Source organism: Macaca thibetana, chromosome 4 (assembly GCF_024542745.1).
Source record: "Macaca thibetana thibetana isolate TM-01 chromosome 4, ASM2454274v1, whole genome shotgun sequence".
NCBI classification, from domain to species: Eukaryota; Metazoa; Chordata; class Mammalia; order Primates; family Cercopithecidae; genus Macaca; species Macaca thibetana.
This window is the reverse complement of record NC_065581.1, coordinates 154589665-154608977: the sequence shown is the minus strand read 5'-3', so window position 1 is coordinate 154608977 and position 19313 is coordinate 154589665. Positions and strand designations below refer to the sequence as shown.

General features: G+C 39.0%; 2 protein-coding genes across 16 annotated transcripts in view; one reads left to right on the top strand and one right to left on the bottom strand.

Moving 5' to 3' along the window:
- Positions 1 to 19313, top strand: part of GTF3C6 (general transcription factor IIIC subunit 6) — a 1097326-nt gene that overhangs the window by 724281 nt on the left and 353732 nt on the right. The gene's annotated exons all lie outside the window — the stretch shown is intronic.
- The window catches only part of CDK19 (cyclin dependent kinase 19), a 217127-nt gene that overhangs the window by 16177 nt on the left and 181637 nt on the right, over positions 1 to 19313 (bottom strand). For all 15 annotated transcript variants that reach the window (XM_050789065.1, XM_050789070.1, XM_050789081.1 and 12 more), the window contains 8 exons: positions 18571 to 18628; positions 11946 to 12077; positions 5816 to 5959; positions 5590 to 5659; positions 2334 to 2406; positions 1860 to 1957; positions 1147 to 1225; positions 165 to 431 (listed from right to left, as the gene is read on the bottom strand). In XM_050789065.1, the coding sequence (XP_050645022.1) occupies positions 165 to 431; positions 1147 to 1225; positions 1860 to 1957; positions 2334 to 2406; positions 5590 to 5659; positions 5816 to 5959; positions 11946 to 12077; positions 18571 to 18628 (921 nt within the window). The remainder of the gene's footprint in view (positions 1 to 164; positions 432 to 1146; positions 1226 to 1859; positions 1958 to 2333; positions 2407 to 5589; positions 5660 to 5815; positions 5960 to 11945; positions 12078 to 18570; positions 18629 to 19313) is intronic.

The window sequence follows — 19313 nt, the reverse complement described above, 5'->3', positions numbered from 1 at the left end:
CATGAAATATGATGAAAATCTTCCTCTTCATAGAATGCCCTAGAAACAGGATTGTACAGGTTGCACAAATGTAAGAGTTAAGTGTTACCTAACTCTAAAAGGATCTAGGATAAATCTTTTCCCCACTTCATAAAGCATATGAACATTAGACATTCAGGGAGTACCTGATAATCCGAGGGCATCACAGGTCCGCCTGAGTTTGCGCCTGAAGGCCCTAGCCGTGGCTTCTTGTTTGGGGGCACCTGGTTCAGGCCGGAGTCCTGGCTGTGCTGCAACCCTGCTCCGGTGCCCCCGACCCCGGCCCCAGCCCCACCTGCAGTCCCGTTGGTCTGGGTGCTGTTCTGCTGTGGCGGGGGCGCCTGTGGAGGGGCTGCTGCCTGCTGTGGAGGGGCTGTGGGCTGCTGATGCTGGTTCTGCTGCTGTTGCTGATTCTTTTAAGGGGAAAAAAGCAAGCTTGGTATGAAACCAAATTAACAGGAACTTTCTTTAATTATTCGATATGCACATGCGGCTGCTGACCAACCTGGGGGAGCAATCTATGTGGGACACTAGAGTGATGGGGAGGACCGGAGAATGGAGCAGCCAGGGAACACAGTGTTCCCAAAGGGCAAGGCACCAAGCCCCAAACAGGACTCTCAATGAAGTTCATTTAGACTCCACAGTGATCCTCCAAATCAGTCACAGACATCTCACTGAAGGCCACAGGCACATCAGAAATACCTTTCTTATAGCTCATTAAAACAGCTATAAGAAATCTTTGCAATCATGATTCTGGAAAGGCAGAGCAGTCTGGAGAGTAAGCCAATATATCCAGTTAAGAAAAAAGAACAGAGTGATGCTAGCAAAAGCCAGCCTGCATAAAGGGGTGGCAGTGACACCAAACAAACAGAAAGAGCAAGAAGTGGGAATCCGGGAGTAGAACTGGCTGTGACATACGCCGGAAGCTCAGGTATCTGTGAGCTGGTCATACTTCAAACTTCAAGGTACCTTTACAATCCCCAAACTTCCACAGAAAATAAGACACATTCAAATTTAATTAAATATTAGAAAGGGTGGTTAAACATATAGGAATTATGGAATGATACCTAAGCTATCTTTTTGCCTCCCTCCCTCTTTGGAAGTGAAAGTATACAATGCAGTTTATACCTTGTCACCTTTTTCTTCAGGATCATCTTCATTAAGGAATTCTCGTTTGGGGTATGGAATCTGGCAGCCGGCAAATACACTAAAAATCATTAAAAAGAAAAAAACATATCATGATCTAAAGTCTGTAATATCCTTACCTTGTTAATTTAAAATTCCAATTTGTTTTTCTTCACTTATTTCCTACTCTTCATCTGTGGCTAGTGTTCAAATCTTGACTGCTGCTAGCTAACTGACACACAGGACATAGAAGTTTCTCTATACTAACTTCATTAGCACCAAAAATAAATTAATTTGTATTTGCCTTAAGAAAAACTGCACCTCTTATAGATGAAAACACAAAGTCTATACTTGGGGGTAAAAAGGATGGAGGAGTAGAGGGGTTTTGTAGTGCTCTGGAAGACAGATTAACTTCTGTTACCTGCTGGTTTGGCTGAATTTCTGATCCGGCCAATTGGTCTGTGAAGGTCTTACCTGTTCTCAGCTTTAGTTTTCATCGTAAAACTGACAAATGGTCGTTCCTAAAATACTTGTTTTCATTCATACCTCTCTACAGCTTTGCCTGTTTCAAAATGTGGAAGCTTTCTCTTGAGCAGTCTTTAGGTGGCATCACTGAAAAAGTTAAATACTTCAGTAGCAAGTGCTTCCCTTGCTTTCAAACACCACGCCACCTCCTCAGCCTGGAGCAAAGGACACAGAAAAGACGGGACACATACTCTAATGTTGGCAAAGGGTCCTCCTGAAAATAGGGATCCTGCAGAGCTTGCTCCGAGGTAATTCTCTTGGTTGGATCCATGGTCAGGAGTTTCTGAAGCTAGAGTGACACACAGGAAATGCAGAGCACATGAAAAGGTTGTTTACAAGTCAACGCCTTGCCTTTTGTATTCCTGTGTAACAGGATTAATATAAAATACATTTTGTATAGCTCACTGCAGATTAAGCATACTACATACTTTTATGTGAAACTGGCAGAAATCATCAGCATTAAAGCCCTTTTAAAGTTCATTTTCTGCTGATAAATCATTTAAAGTGAAGGCTGAAAGATAAGGGTGACATCTCAACACAAAATATTTAATTTTGCCCCAGCATCCAACAATTTCTTTTGTTTCTAAAGAGGAGGAACAGCTGAGTGAACAGAAGGCGAGAGTTGTGCTGAGAATCAGATTTCAGTCTGGGAGAGAAGCACCTACCAAGAGGAACACTTTGCTGTCGGGCTTGACCTTGTGTTTCTCCATGTACTTTATGAGGCTACTGTTGGCATACCTGCAAGGACACACACAGTCACACGTCACTGGGAACGCTCATCCAATTGATATTTTTTAATGACAAGCTCCAAGATTGGCTTTCCTATAAGGTATGTGTTTAAGACATTGTTTTTTCTGATTAAGAAGGAACACATTACCAAATATTAGCAAATGTGTGAAGAAATAGGAAATGTCACACATAACATGAGAGTTTACACTGTTACAATCCCTTTGGAAAACAGTTATGCATTAACCATTAGTGTTGAAAATGTGTATAGCCTATGACCCATCAACTCCATTTCTAGGCACAAACCTGAGTCAAAGGATGCTTTTGCACATGTATATCAGGATACATGGATAAAAATGTTCTTAGCAGCCTTTTAGTAATGGTCATATATATATATATATATATATAGACAACCCAAATGTCCATCAACTGAAAAATGGGTAGGTTTTTATATATACACAGAATGGAATGTTATACAACAGTAAAAATGAATATGCGAGGTTAAGTGAGGAGAAAAAGCAAGTTGCAGAAGAAAATACATAATATGTTACCATTTATAAAAAGTTGAAAGACAATAAATTGAACAATATTTTTAGAGTTACATAAACATGTGGACTAGAACTATAATAAAAACTGTGGGATGATAAACTCAAACGCAGAACACTCAGAGTCTATCCTCTGGGAGGGAGGTGGATAGGGAGATGGGGCACACAGAGTACTTTAGTAATCTTAGTGATGTTCTAATTCTTAGGTTCAGAGGTGAGCAAAGGGGTATTCATTTTATTATTCTAAATATACTATATGTTTTTTCATTATATATTCTTTCCTACATATGAAATATTTCAAATTAAAAAGGTCTAAAAATAGTTAATATATGTTCATGATAAAAAGAATTACAGAATATAGAAAGTATAAGGAAGAAAATTAAAATCACAATCAAGCCACTCCGTGGCCAAAAAACCACTGACAAAATTTTTATAATGTCCCTTTGGCGTTGTGTGTGTGTGTGGCATATACATACATGGTATAAACACAGGAATTTTTGCTTTGTTTTTATAAAATTGGAATCCTACTATAAAAATTGTCTTAGCTTTTTATTTAATATTGTTCCATAAACATTTTCCCTTGTCAAATACTCTTCAAACTTATTGAGTGGCTGCCTATCTCCTACTGGTACGGGTATTACTCGTTTCATAATAACTGTGGCATACAAGTCGTTGTAGCTAAATCTGATACGCATGGCAGGGAGCCGACACTGCTTAGCGGATGAGACTCAGAGACCCCTCCTAGACCCTGATTCAGTCATTCACCAATTGTGTGATCTTGGGCAAGTTAGTTAACCTCTGTGAAAGCCTTAGGTTCCGAATCTGAAAAGTGGAAACTGTAATTATACCTACCCTATAGATTTGCTAGGAAGATCTTAGGAAAAAATGTCAGTAAAGGGTTTAGCACCACCCTGGTATATAAGAAGTACTCATCTATTTGTGGCAGCTCTGATTACTTCCACAGGATAAATTCCAGGAATTATCAGGTCAAAGGGCATGCACATTTTAAAGTCTTTTTTAGGTGCTCTAGAATCTCACTACACAAATGTAGCCTTTACCAGCAACCTGGGCATCACCTGAGAGCCTGCATTAGAAATGAAGGTTCTTAGTCCTCACCCCTGATTCTACATTTTTAACAAGGTCTCCAGGTGGTTTGTAAGTACACTGAAATTTGAGAAGTACTCATTCTCTCCAGTAGCATATGAGTAATAATTTTTAAAAAATAAAAATAGAGATAGGGTCTAACTATGTTGCCCAGGCTAGTTTCAAACTCCTGGGCTCGAGATCTTCCCGACTCAGCCTCCCAAAGTGTGGGGAGTAAAGGCATGAGTGAGCCACTGTGCCTGGCCGGAATGTCCATTTTACTGTACCCTTGCCAACAAGGTACCATACAATGTTAAATGAAAATAACTAGTTTGGTTTTGGGTGTTTAAAGAATTTATAGAACATTCAGGTTGGGATTCCATAAGGCAATTAGATAAATGATTTTGAAACTTGGAAAAGTGAACGGAGTAAGATACATATTGGGAGTTATCCACATAATGGATGGTAAATTGTGGCCATCAAAATCATGACATCTGACTGGGAAAGTATCCAGAGTGAGAAGAGGGCCCAGGATAGAACCTTGATATTAGCACTGTCCTTGAGAGATGGATACAGGCAAAGGACCTCACACCAAGGATTGTGAGAAAAAGGGGTCAGAAATGATCAATGCCATTCTCTATTTCTCTTAATGATGTCTGCTTTTGTTCCTATAAGCCATCCTGTCCTAAAATTTTCCTGGTAAGTTGCCAATAGAGAAGCTCTTCCACAATTTTCGGTAGGTGTGCATATTTATAACAAACACCTCACATGCCATCACCCTTAATCTCATTTCTGCTCAAAGTAAATGCCTTCATCAGTTTGTTTTACTCATATTCCAAGCCACATGTTCTTCCTTCTGCCAGCCTTCCAGGTTTCCTAGTCCAGCATATCAGTTACCAGTCATTACTCAGAAAAAATAAAACCACAGCTGTGGCCTTGAACGGAGACCTTTATTCATGCTAAAACATAACAGACATAAACTACCCATTGACCCTTACATTCTTAAAAGTCTTTAATACTGCAGCCTAAACCTGAACTATATACGTTAATGGTATCTGGAATACCTTTTGTAAATCACAGGCATAATTAGTATGCTAAAATCTCAGTTTCTAGTTTAAATAACAATCTACATATGTTTTTTAAAAAGATTAACTATTCTCATTGAAATTACTACCTATAATTAATGTGCACTATGGTTTGAATGTTTATGTCCCCTCCAAAATTCATGTTGTTGAAACTTAATTCCCAATGCAACAGTGTTAGAAGATAAGGCCTTCCAGAATCGAGGGCTTTGCTTTCAGGAGTGGGACTAATGCCTTGTAAAAGAGGCATCACACAGCATCTGCCCCTTTTTGCCCTTCTATCTATGTGAGGACACAGCAACAAGGCACCACCTTGGAAGCAGAAAACAACCTTCACGGGACTCCAAACATGCCAGTGCCTTGACCTTGGATTGTCCAGCCTCAAGGCCTGGGAGAAAACAAATTCCTGTTGTTTATAAATTACCCAGTCTAAGGTATTTTTTTACAGCAGCACAAAAAGACTAGGACTGTGTGGAATTACTTACGTTGTTCTTCTAAAGTCTTTTTGAAGTGTGGGATATTCTGGCATCTTTCTAATATCTTCCCAGTCTTTATCTTACAAAAAAATTAAATATTGTTATAGAAAATAATGTGTTAATTTAAAATCTCCTAATTATGTCAGTTTATAAATATACATTAAATTTTGCTTTTGAGAAGAAATGATTTTGAAATATGACTCAAAATATGACTTTAAAAAGGAAAATAAATTACCTGCAGGAAACCCCATGACACTAAATATCCGATCCAGTTGATCATGATGAAATGGATTGCTTGTTTTTATATCTTCCTGACGACAGTGAAAAATAGGTTCTGAAGTCAACAATTCAGCAAATATACAACCTATTGCCCATATATCTAGGAAAGAAGAAACATAAGTTTTTGTATATATTTCCTTGGTTATAATTCCCAGATATAATCCCAGCCTACTTATAAAAATACTTTTCAGTAAATCAATATACAAAGTACAATAAGTGCATTAAGAAAACATTATTGTACTTTGTATTTTAACATATGTGTGGGTATGTGTGTGTATATATGTATGTATACATATGTGTGTATGTGTGTGTGTGTATATATATATATGAGACATGAAATAACTATATCATCATGTAACAGATTGAAAGCCAAATAATAAAAAGACATTTACTTGTAAATTTTCTGATGACAATAAACAGGGTAAGTCAATTTAGCAAAAAACAAATTCTTTAGATTTAGGCAAAGGTCTTTCTAACCACTTTTTTTGTTGTTGTTTTTGGGGTCTCTGTCACCCAGGCTGGAGTACAGTGCTGTAATCATGGCTCCCTGAAGCCTTAAACTCCTGGGCTCAAGCAATCCTCCTGCCTCAGCCTCCAGAGTAGTTGAGACTATGGGTGTGTGCCACTGTACTTGGCTAAGTTTTTAGTTGTTTTATAGAGACAAGGTCTCACCATATCTAACCACTGTGAATAATTTAATCATTAAAGTATTCAATTGATAATCTAATACCAGGCATAGTACTCAGATCTGATATGCTGAAATAATATCATCATCAGACATAGTGATGTAATTCTTTTAAAGCCATCCAATGTATAATGATAGAGCAGAATTTACAAGTTTTGAGTCTAGACAGACAGTATAGACCATATAAAAGAACTGGGGAGGATGGGCGCGGTGGCTCATGCCTGTAATCCCAGCACTTTGGGAGGCCGAGGTGAGTGGATCACTTGAGGTCAGGAGTTCGAGACCATCCTGACCAACATGGCGAAACCCTATCTCTATTAAAAATACAAAAACTTAGCCAGGTGTGGTGGCATGCGCCTGTAGTCCCAGTACTCAGGAGGTAGATGCAGAAGAATCACTTGAATCCAGGAGGCAGAGGTTGCAGTGAGCTCAGATTGCACCACTACACTCCACCCTGGGCAACAGAGCAAGCAAGCCTCTGTCTCAAAAAATAAAATAAAATAAAAAGAATTGGGGAAAAAACTTTTGTCTCAAAGACTACTAGCTTCAGCTTTTTCAACAAATTGCTCTAGAAGCTCATAAATAATACTATATATAGTACTGCATGACATAGATCTTACTTAAACATATTCACTTATATGCTACCCCACATCCACCCCACCCCTCAGGATAAAGTTAGGCATCTTTAGAAGTTTTATTAACTATCTAAAATCACCAGTCATAGATTATTCTATTAAAATTTACACACTGAAAGACTGCAGCTTATATTCTGAGACTACAATATTATATTCACAATGCTTTGACAGATGTATAAGTGAATTAACTTTTGTGAGACTTGCCCACTTAAATGCCATTTAGTAAATATTTTTTAAAAAGAAGACAGTCTGTGTGGTGGCTCACGCCTGTAATCCCAGCACTTTGGGAGGCTGAGGCAGGCAGATAACCTGAGGTCAGGAGTTCTGACCAACATGGTAAAACCTTGCCTCTCCTAAAAACACAAAATTAGCTGAGCGTGGTGGCCCATGCCTGTAATCCCAGCTACTTGGAAGGCTGAGGCAGGAGAATTGTTTGAACCTGGGAGGTGGAAGTTGTAGTGAGCGGAGATCGCGCCACTGCACTCCAGCCTGGGCAACAAGAGAGAAACTCCATCTCAAATAAATAAATAAATAAATAAATAAATAAATAAAAGATAAAAATTCAAAAACTATGGTATAGGTCGGGCACGGTGGCTCACACCTGTAATCCCAGCACTTTGGGAGGCCAAGGTGGGTGGATCGCTTGAGGCCAGGAGTTCGAGGCCATCCTGGCCAACATGATGAAACCCCATCTCTACTAAAAATACAAAAATTAGCCAGGTGTGGTGATGTACGCCTGTAGTCTCAGCTACTTGGGAGGTTGAAGCAAGAGAATCCCTTGAACCCAGGGGGCAGAGGTTGCAGCGACTCAAGATCACACCACTGCACTCCAGCCTGGGCGACAGAGCAAAACACCATCTCGGAAAAAACAAAAAACTATGGTACAGGGATAAAAAAGTACTGTGTTTAGTAGCCTATTAAATATGGGAATCACATTCTGCGATGAGCTAAACAAGGAAAAAGGTTAATTACACTATTCCTTCCTCATCCAAGTTTTTGCCTTCCAGTTTCAGTTACCTGCAGTCAACCACTGCAGTTCGAAAATACTAAATGGAAAATTCCAGAAATAAACAATTTATAAGTTTTAAATTGTGTACCATTCTGAGCAGTGTGATGAAATTTCATGCTATTCTCTCCATCTTCCCGGGATGTGAATCATCCCTCTGTTCATCCACACTGTATACTCACTACCTGCTGGTTAGTCACTTAGTGGTCGTCTGGGTTATCAGATCAAAGAAACACTATATACAGGGTTTGGTGCTATCTGCAGTTTCAGGCATCCCCTCGGGGGGTCTTGGAACATATTCCCACCTGATAAGTGAGGACTACTGTATATCCATTAGCTAGAAGACATATCAGAATGCTCTCTCCTGAAACGAATTGCCAAATGGAAAAATCCATACAGTAATGCCTTACTTATTTGACCACATTCAGGTACAGTTTCCTTCCACATAATTTAGCCTTTTGGATAATGGAAACATATTCCTTCAACAACCATTTTTTAATTACACCATTGCCTGCCACCATAAGAGGCTATAAAACACAATGTAATCCTCACTACAGAGTAGAAGAATAATACTGCTCAGTGTCCATTTCTGAATTCTTTTCTCTCTCTCAAGTCATATTGGTTGTCACTCTTCCCCCTGATATGGCTGCCTCTGATGGTCCCATCTCTCTTCCTCATTACCGCCTCTACTATGCAGGACTACTACTGCATATGCCTGGTCACGCCAATTCCTGGTTTGTCCTCCATCCAAAGGACAAGAGCCAGGGTCTTGAGTTCCCAGTGAACTGCTAAGATAAGAAACCTCAGATAGCAGGTGGCAATAAATTCAAAGGGTTTCTGCCTCCTATTAGCCTGCAATGTCAAAAGGCCATCTGGCTCCTGCACCATCTGTAGCTACTTTTCAGGTTTCTTTCCTCTATCAATGACTTGTTCTCCTGACACACACATACACACACACACCCCAACACTGCTGCCACCATCACTGCCACTCCCCTCCCCCACTAAATGTCACTCCATAAACCTCCACTGATATCAAATAATCAAACTCTCTTTTTTCTATGCCCTAAATCAAAGTACTCATTTCTTTTTTCGACAGAGACTTGCCCTGTCACCCAGGCAGGTGGGCAGTGGTGCGCTATCGGCTCACTGCAACCTCTGCCTCCTGGATTCAAGCAGTTCTCTCACCTCAGCCTCCTGAGTACTGGGATTACAGGTGTGTGCCACCACGCCCGGCTAATTTTTGTATTTTTGGTAGAGACAGGAATTCACCACGTTGGCCAGGCTGGTCTTGAACTCCTGACCTCAAGTGATCCATCTGCCTTGGTCTCCCAAAGTGCTGGGATTACAGGTGTGAGGCACCTTGCCCGTCCCTAAGTACTCATTTCTAACATGGACCATGTATGGAGAAGAGTATGAAAAAGTGAGTAAGTATATACCTATAAATGTCTGCTATTAACATATTTGAAGCCCTAAGATATCTGATTTGGGCATTATTCTTTCTTTCTGTCTTAACTTTCTCCTACCTTCTATCCAGAATGGGTAATTAGGAACTGACTAAAATTAGAAATTAGTGATTATGTTTTTATCTTTAAGTGGTAAATTTCATTTACTGAGCAAGTAAGTTACAAGCCAGTTAAAATTCAATTTCATTTTTCCTTACCCTGAGGAATAAGAAGTATAATTGGTTTTCAATTCATATCCAATACATTTATTTTAAAAAAGCATCTATTTTCATTTCAACAAGAGAAAAGTAAATCAGAAAATATTCATAAAACTGTGCTTCTCAGAGTGTGGGCTCTCAAAGTATATGGGTCACGCACAACAGAATCACCTACCTAAGGGCATGGACCTGCTGTGTTAGATTCTCTGAGAGTGGGACAGACATTGGTGGAGAGTCATTTAGCTTAACAGAAGGTTTTGACTGAATGTGCCTTTTCCTAATGGAAATCTCCCTTCTAGATATAGACTGTCCTGGTGTTTGGATTAAGCCTAAGGCATATGGATTTCTGCGGAGACTGCATCCTCTTCTCCCTTCCTCGTGCCCTGGGTTATCTGTCATTAACCTGTTCTAAGGCATCACCTGTTACTTTCAACTAACACTCTTTCCTTCCCTGGCTTACTTTCAGTCTCTTCCTATCCTCTGGTTCCTTCTGAGGTTGTTTAAGGGATTTGACTGTTTTCAACAGTGGGTAAGGAGAGACCTAAATGACAGAAAAAACAAACTTACAATTCTAAAAGTCTCAGAAATACAGCTCCATAGTAAAAATCACTGGTTAGAACGTACACAGGCAGGCTCTGGTGTTAGCTCCTCACTCTCAGGGCCATGCCATCCCTTCCATTGCTGTCCGTAGTTCTTTCCTCACCTTTTGCAGACAGCTGCCATTGCCCACTGATGACACCTGGCCTTGGTAGCCTCTGCTCTGCTGCCTTACCAGAGGCCCAGCTGCACAGGTAGGGGTCTGATGTCACTCTCACATTCCTCTACTGTCAAACACATACCAGTCTACTCAGAGGATTTTTCACTAATTTAACAAAACTATTCAGCAGCATTTATCAGTAATTTACAATGTCCCAGCACTGTACTAGAGTCTCTGTCTCTGGACAAAATCTAAATGTGCTCTGGTGTCTGAGTTTTGCAGAAATCAGACGTCTTGATGAATGAGGACTTACTATATTTTAATTTTTGTTTTCTTTCTTTAACCCATGAGTAGGCTAATTATCGGTCTAATCTTTCCAAATGTGAGAATTTCCTTTGCAGCTCTTTGGATGTCACCAGGTTTTTCATAAGCTTGTTTAGCAGAGAAAGGATTGTGCTTGTCTATTTTTAATAACTTTATACTTGCAGTGCCTTTATTAAATAGAATTCAACAAAAGCAGCTAAAGGTAGCCAAAACTGATATGCAACTAATGCCAGTAAACAGAAAATTCAGTAAGGAAAATTTAAAGAAATATACTTAGGAAATTTGGATACCTTGTAGAACTAGCCCTTCTAACAGCTACAGTGTACTCTGCCCTACTCTCTTCTTTTCCTTCCTTTAAAGAAATCTCTAGGTTTGAGGAGGGTCAGCTCCTAATGACTCCCTCCATTTGCAGCTGGGCCGTCTGAGGATACTGCAGTCACCAGGTAGCAAATCTCTGAAGCCACTGTTCTGAGGCAGACTTTAAATCCTACAGAGAGTGTGTTTACAACAGATTTTCTTACTCAGTTTTTTTTTGACTTGATGAGATGGCAAGATGCTGAGCACAGCTAATCTACCCAGACTCTATTTCCTACCTTAATGGAGAAACTGCCATTCTCATAACCGTAATGGCAAGACAGAAAGATTAGTTATATTGCTTCTTGCTTAAACGATGTGACTAACTTTTCCCCAAATAGAAGGGGTTCTTTCCAATACTGCACTACTCCTGTTTTTGTTTTTCATTTTGTGAAGAAAACAATTCTAAACTTCTCTCCAGTTCTTCTGATCAACAGCTACTAAGTACAAAATAAAATGTGCATGTTATTGTTTCCATAGCAACTCAACAGGATCAGATACTGATACCTCTATTCTCTGAAAGAAAATGCTTTCTTCTTTTAAAATAACCATATTCTCCTATACAGTTAAGAATACAAATCTACCAGAAATCTAGGAATACAGAAGACAATAGGACTTTTACAAAAATGTATAAAATGGTTTTTATCAAGTAGCTTTATTATTATACCATTTTATATTTATGATCGTTAGATGCCAAGATAGTAAATCATTTTAGACCAACTTACCAATGGCCTTTGTATAATGCCTTGCACCAAGCAAAAGTTCTGGAGCCCGATACCAAAATGTCACAACTACTGGATCCAAATCTGCTAGTGGCTTTAGAGGAGAATTGAATAATCTGGCAAAACCCATGTCAGCTAAAAAAATAAAATAAATTAACATAAAATTCAGTTTGATCGTTTCTCGCCCTTTTGGCTAAGATCAAGTGTAAAATTCAGTTTGACATGCATTATTAGAACCATGCAAGGTTGACAACAATAGCTGCTGACCTTATAAAGCAATCCTTTTCCTCCCTTTTTAACCAGAGGTCTACACCAGGTGCCAGAAAGGAATTATTTCATTTACCTTTATTATCTACCATCAGAAGTAGATACTATTATTGTGCCGGTTTTACTGATGAAGAAATTGAAGCTTAAAGATATTCTGGGCTGGCGTGGTGGCTTACGCCTATAATCCCAGCACTTTGGGAGGCCGAGGTGGGCGGATCACCTGAGGTCAGGAGTTAGAGACCGCCTGCACAACACGGTGAAACACCGTCTCTACTAAAAATACAAAAATTAGCTGGGCATGGTGGTGCACGACTGTAATCCCGCTACTTGGGAGGCTGAGGCAGGAGAACTGCTTGAACCCAGGAGGTGGAGGTTGCAGTGAGCCAAGATCACACCATTGTACTCCAGCCTGGGTGACAGAGTGAGACTCCATCCCCTGCCCCCCAAAAAAGATAATCTGATTTGCCTAAGGTCACACAGCTAGTAAGTGCAGAGGCAGTATTAGAATCCAGGTCTGACTTCAGATTCCTGGCATTCACAGACAGTTATAAAAAGCTTCTTAAGTGTTTTTGAAATATAAAACAATTCAAAAGTCTCCCTGATTGATGATGACTTCTGTATGCTTATACATCTAAAAACTGACTGTGGCCAGGCGTGGTGGCTCACGCCTGTAATTCCACCACTTTGGGAGGCTAAGGCAGGAGGATCATGAGGTCAAGAAATCAAGACCATCTGGCCAACATGGTGAAACCCCATCTCTACTAAAAATACAAAAATTAGCTGGGTGTGGTGGCGTGCACCTGTAGTCCCAGCTACTCAGGAGGCTGAGGCAGGAAAATCATGTGAACCCAGGAGGCAGAGGTTGCAGTGAGCTGAGACTGCACCACTGCACTTCAGCCTGGGTGACAGAGCAAGACTGTCTCAAAACAAACAAGAGACAGAGCAAGACTCTGTCTCGAAACAAACAAACAAACAAAACCTGACTATGTCTTAGTTCAGTGTGTGCTGCAGTCAGATCCAACAAACTCACAAGAGCTGATATATACACATCTTTTTCCAATTCTGCATTCAATGACAGCATACTGGTGATTTGGAATTGGCTATGGTAGAAGTATCTACAACATGGAAAACAGCAAATGCTACAAATTGGGACATTTTTTGCTCCAGAGAGCCAGTTGCTGAATGGTAATCAGCACATCACATGCATGTTTTCAAGAACATACACAGAACACATAAAAGATAATTTGTTGTAATTCAGCATTTAACAAAGCTCTAAACCAAAGCTAATCAGTTGAAATATTAGGGGTATGTAAAAGTAGTAAAAAAAAAATTACTACTGCAATAAGATCCTGGAAACTAATTTTCTTAAGATATCATAAATAATAAATACCTTTTATCTACAAAGTCCTTTGCAGTTTACAAATGGCTTTCATATACATCATATTTCACCTCATTGAATCCTCATAAGAATACTGGTTTAATCAGTATTTTGCTCCCTATTTCAGAGATGAAGAATCTAAGGCCCAAAGCAGTTAAATGACTTGTCTATGGTCACAGGGATAGTAAATAAAGATGCCGGTACTCAAACAAAAACCATGTTATAATTTAGGAGTTGCCTTCTTAACTACTAAATCTGACATCCAACAAATTATACACATGATAATTGCAAGTCACAAAGGCAAAGTCACAAGAATAAGCCTCTGTAATTTGAATACATAATATATATATAACCAATTTTGATAGTATAAGGGGTCCCAGTGTACTATAAAATGCATAAATGCACATAAAATTTTCAACCACAGAGTGTCATTTAATCTAAAACTAATGTGCTATGGTATAACATACATTAAAATTGTAATTTACATTTACATAGCAGAATAGGCAAAAAATCTTTTTAATTTATAGAAAGTTTGGGGTTTTGTTTTGTTGTTTCTGTTTTGAGATGGGGTTTCACTCTGTTGCCCAGGCTGGAGTGCTGTGGCGCCATCTCAGCTCACTACAACCTCTACCTCCTAGGTTCAAGTGATTCTCCTGCCTCGGCCTATCCAGTAGCTGGGACTACAGGCACGTGCCACCACGCCTGGCTAATTTTTGTATTTTAGCAGAGATGGGGTTTCACCAGGTTGGCCAGGCTGGTCATGAACTCTTGACCTCAAGTGATCTGCCTGCCTCAGCCTCCCAAAGGACTGGGATTACAGGCATGAGCCACTGAGCCCAGCCTGTAGTGATTCTGTTTCTTTGGATTTTGAATAATTTGTAAGACTGTTTTGAGAATGCTTTGGAGTATCGAGCTCTTAAAAACTAAAGCTATCCAAAGGAAGCCTGTGCTGATGCCTACTCTTTTTAAACTACATTTCCCTATACCAAACAAAAATATTCAAGTTCATTCTACCAATATTACACCTATTATTCTACAATATTACACAATATTCAAGGCACTGTTTTATATATTTAATAAATGCTAATTGTTGTTGATGACACAAAGTAATATGATGGAATGCTGTTTCATCCATTGAAAAACATTTTAAAGTGAAGTTAGCTAAAGCCAATATTTCTCCCGTTATTCTCTACCTCCTAAGTTTTACCTAAGCCTCATATATTCACTCACAGATGAAATCAAGGCCAGAAGGAAAAAATAGATACTTTTAAAAATAATTCCCATGTATTTTATGAACTTTAAAAGAGTTTCAAACTACTTTTCAAATAATTACTAATTTAGACAAAAGGTAATTAGCCTAAAGATTACTATAACAGTTGACTTTCTAAAATTACACATGGATGAAATTGTTCCAGTTCACGGATAAGGGTAGTAAAATTCTGGTGTGGGTGCTAATTAGTATCAAATGATGAAAAGCAGCAACCAACAAGGTCTACCACTAAGGAACTTACATGAAGGTCAGATGACAAAATACACATAGTAGAGGCAAAAAAGTGATAAGTACTGTGAGAATAAAGGAAGTTGTTACCGGTTTCTACTAGATGCTAAGCTTCCTGGGGGAAGGTGTATTTCTCCTTTATTATGTTATCTGGAACAATGTACAATAAACATTTGTAAAAGCAGACTAAATTGAAAGTGGGACTTGGGCTGGATCCTGAAGGATGAATTATTTTGAACAGCAAAAGAGGAAGGCAATAAGCATTTTAGGTAAGGCCTGGGAAGTTTTTAGGTTGCTGAGAATGGGAAGGCTCAGATATAGCAAAGGGCAAAATGTGTTTTCCATGCAACTATCCTTTTCTTACCCACTCCCTTGCCCCACCACCGCCCCCTGGATATGGAGTCTTGCTCTGTTGTCCAGGCTGGAGTGCAGTGGTGCTATCTCGGCCCACTGCAACCTCCGCCTCCTGCGTTCAAGCGATTCTCCTGCCTCAGCCTCCCAAGTAGTTGGGATTACAGGCACACACCACCATGCCCAGCTAATTTTTGTATTTTCAGTAGAGACGGGGTTTCACCATGTTGGCCAGATGGTCTCGATCTCTTTATCTCGTGATATGCCCACCTTGGCCTCTCAAAGTGCTGGGATTACAGGCATGAGCCACCATGCCCAGCCCAACTATCCTTTTATTTTAAGCCAAAAAAGAACACTGTATCAAACCATTAGGCATAGGCATCAGTATTACTAATGTTTAAAAAAAAATAGTGGCTACTAAAACAAAATTTAAAATCCATTTAATAAACTATCTCGATTGTCCACTAGATCTTTATCATTAAATTATTTCTTATTTTTAACCCTGGTTTTATCCCTAATCTTGGTAGAATTACAATCTTAAAACTCTTAATAGTGAGGTAACTAAGTGGCCCGGCCAGAGTACAGAATTTTATGTTAAGGAGTACTAAGAGAAGAAATTAGATTTGGGTGACTGGGAGAAAGGTGACGAATGGAACAAACAAGGGGAAGACAAGATGATGATGATGAATTTGGTTTGGGACAATGGAGGGTAAGTTACCAGCAAGATATTCAAATAGAAATAAAGACTTCAGCTAGGGTGAGAGATTAGACTCTGGCATCAAGATCTTAGAATTATTTTCATAAATCCATGATCCTGAGGCCACAACTTATCAATTTCCTAAAGAAGTAATTTTAGAGGGAGGCCATGTCCTAAGCCAGTGCCTGGAAACAATAGGTTAGTAGGAGTAAGAGGCAAGAATGAATAAAATGCAAAGTCACAGCAAAAGTGGGAGGCAGAAAAACTGAATTATGGTATGTCATATAGACCAAGGGAGAAGACACCCTCAAAGCCAGACTGTCAGAAGAACAAATGGTTTACTGCAGTAAAGGAGAAAGGTGATTAATACAGGCCACTTGATTTGGTAAGGCAGAGGTCACAGGTGTCCTTTTAGAGAGGACTTTTGATAGAGGGATAGAATTAGAGGCCAAATTATAACAAATTAGAGTAAGTAGAACATCATGTGTTCTAAAAGTAGAAGAACAAAAAGGGAAATGAATAGAACAAGTGCTAAAGAAAACAAGATAGATACAAGATTTATTTTAAATTGGGAAGAGGATGATGAATGTTTAAAGGTGAAAAAGAGGAACTTGAGAAGGGGAAAATGGCAGTACTATGAGGAGTTTAATTAAGGTAGGAAGACATTTAGAAGCTACGAAGGGCACTAGTAGATAGGACTTAGGAAGGGAAAGTCTCTCTTTCATAGAGGCTTTCTCAAGGGCAGGGCTGTACAGCCAAAGAGTAGAGGTCAGTGAGGTCACACCAGACAGCTCTGATATCACTACGCAGGGATGTTTGTAGGGAAAGAGCCTCAGGACTTGGAATTCAAGTTCTAGCTTTGACAGGCTGAGGAAGCTACAACCTCTCTAAATATTGTCTTCCTTATCTTCAGAGGGTGGTTGTGTAAAATAAATGAGGTAACATATGAAAGTACCTATTGCAATGTATAGTAAACTGTTCATTTTACTCTCTCTCACAGAAGAGACCATCCTTTACCTCCCTTTCACCTGTATCTGGCAAAAAATAGGAACTCAATAAATGCCCCTAAGAAAAGGTGTGCAAGAGTAAAATAAAAATAGAGACAAGTGAGAAAGTATGGTGGAAGTGGAGGAGGGAAGAGAAAGAAAGCTACCAGCTACTTAATTAACATCAAACTTTTGAATGAATCTGATAATCTCAGCAAATTTAGGATAGAGGTGTTTAAAGAAAAGGGTTGGTTTAGAACAGCTTCTTTAGCAACTGGGCTAGGGAGTTAACTGAAGAAGTAGAAAACCAAACAGCAGGGCAGGCTTGAAATAGGGCAGCATGAATTTGTAGCGGGTCAAGTGAGCACAATTTTGCATCACCTTTAGCATGGTATATTCTAATAGCAAAGAAATCAGGCTGATGAATACATTTTAACATATTTCTAAAAAGCATTCAACTTTCAATAAATATAATTTCTAGTAAAAGAAATTAGAATAGGCTGGGCGTGGTGACTCATGCCTGTAATCCCAGCACTTTGGGAGGCCAAGGCAAGCAGATCACCTGAGGTCGGGAGTTCAAGACCAGCCTGGCCAACATGGTGAAACCCCATCTCTATTAAATACACAAAAAAATTAGCCAGGCATGGTGGCGGGAGCCTGGAGTCGCAGCTACTTGGGAGACTGAGGCAGGGAAAATTGCTTGAACCCAGGAGGCGGAGGTTGCAGCGAGCTAAGATCATACCATTGCACTCCAGCCTGGGCAACAGAGAGAGACTCTTGTCTCAAAAAAGAAATTAGAATAAAGCATTTATTAGCTCATCTTCTCCCCAAATATGTAATAGGTATAAATGATGCTGATTATTTTTTTAGAACATTCAGGATTACAAAGGAAATCTTAATATACAAATAAGATTCCTGCTAGTGCCTTAATCGAAGAGAGGTAGCTAAGAGAGTCTGTAAACATATATATCCATTTGGCAAAGATATGTTAGTACTTGGCTCAAGACATGCAGGCCAGGTGTGGTGACGTAGGGAGAACCTGTGAAGGTTTAAATGAATTTGCTCAGGGTAGGGAGGAAAATATTCAGGAAGAGAATATTTGGTAAACCTGAAACAAAGGTAAGATTTAGAGGATTATATTTAAGGTGGCTGTGCAGGACAGTGGTGGTGACATAAACACATGCTTGGGTTATTGTATGGGAATCGAATGCTTTTATGAACTTACTTGTCAATTTCCAGTGATGCCTCAACTTAGAACTAAAGAATCTTATTTTGGGAAAAAGCCTAGGAGTTTTGTAGACTATCTTTCTACATTTTCCAATATCTTTTCTAACAATAATAAGAGAAAGTAAATTTAAAATTAACTACCTAAATAAGGGCATTAAGAGGGGAAACCACCTTTGCAGTTAACTTCAGTTTTTAAATAAATTATTTTAGGAATAATTACCTACCTATTTTGACTCTCCCCCTCTCAGGACCTTCTCCCATTACTAGGATATTTGCTGGTTTCTAGAAATAAAAATAGAGCATTCAAATTACCATGTTTATTCTTTTGACATGCTCTAAAATGGACAAAAGTTCTTATCATATGAGAAATCATTTCTGTATTTTCATCAAAACTAAATCAAATATTAAGCGTCCTCTACATAGTTAAAGCATTTGACATAATTGAAGTCAGCACTAACTTTATATAAACATCCTTGCTATGGAAACACACCTTATTTGCAAAATTATATCATCAAATAATTACAAAGCAATTAAAGCTATCACTTCTATTCATCCCATAGAAAAAACTGATAATTTTTAAACCTGCACAGAGTTTATGTGGTTGAAAAATTTTATATAAAATTTCAAACCACAACATAATCGCCTTCATGTGAATAAGTTGAATGGAATATTCCTTCCTAAATATTTCTAAACTACCATAGAAAAACATGATCAGCATTCAACAACTCTATTAAAATTCATGCATCAGCTATCATACATGCAAAAGAAAGAAATTCCAAATATAATTTCAAGATGTAGGAAAATAAAAACCAAGACTAATACAGAACTATAAAAAGAAAAGAGTGGGCTGCAAATGTATCTACCATATTTTCAGTCACCCTCATCTATAGACACTTGGAAACAGAGAAACTGTTGAGACAGGCTTTGGAAGGGGGAGAGAGTGAGCCTCCTTTGTAAAGTCTTCGGA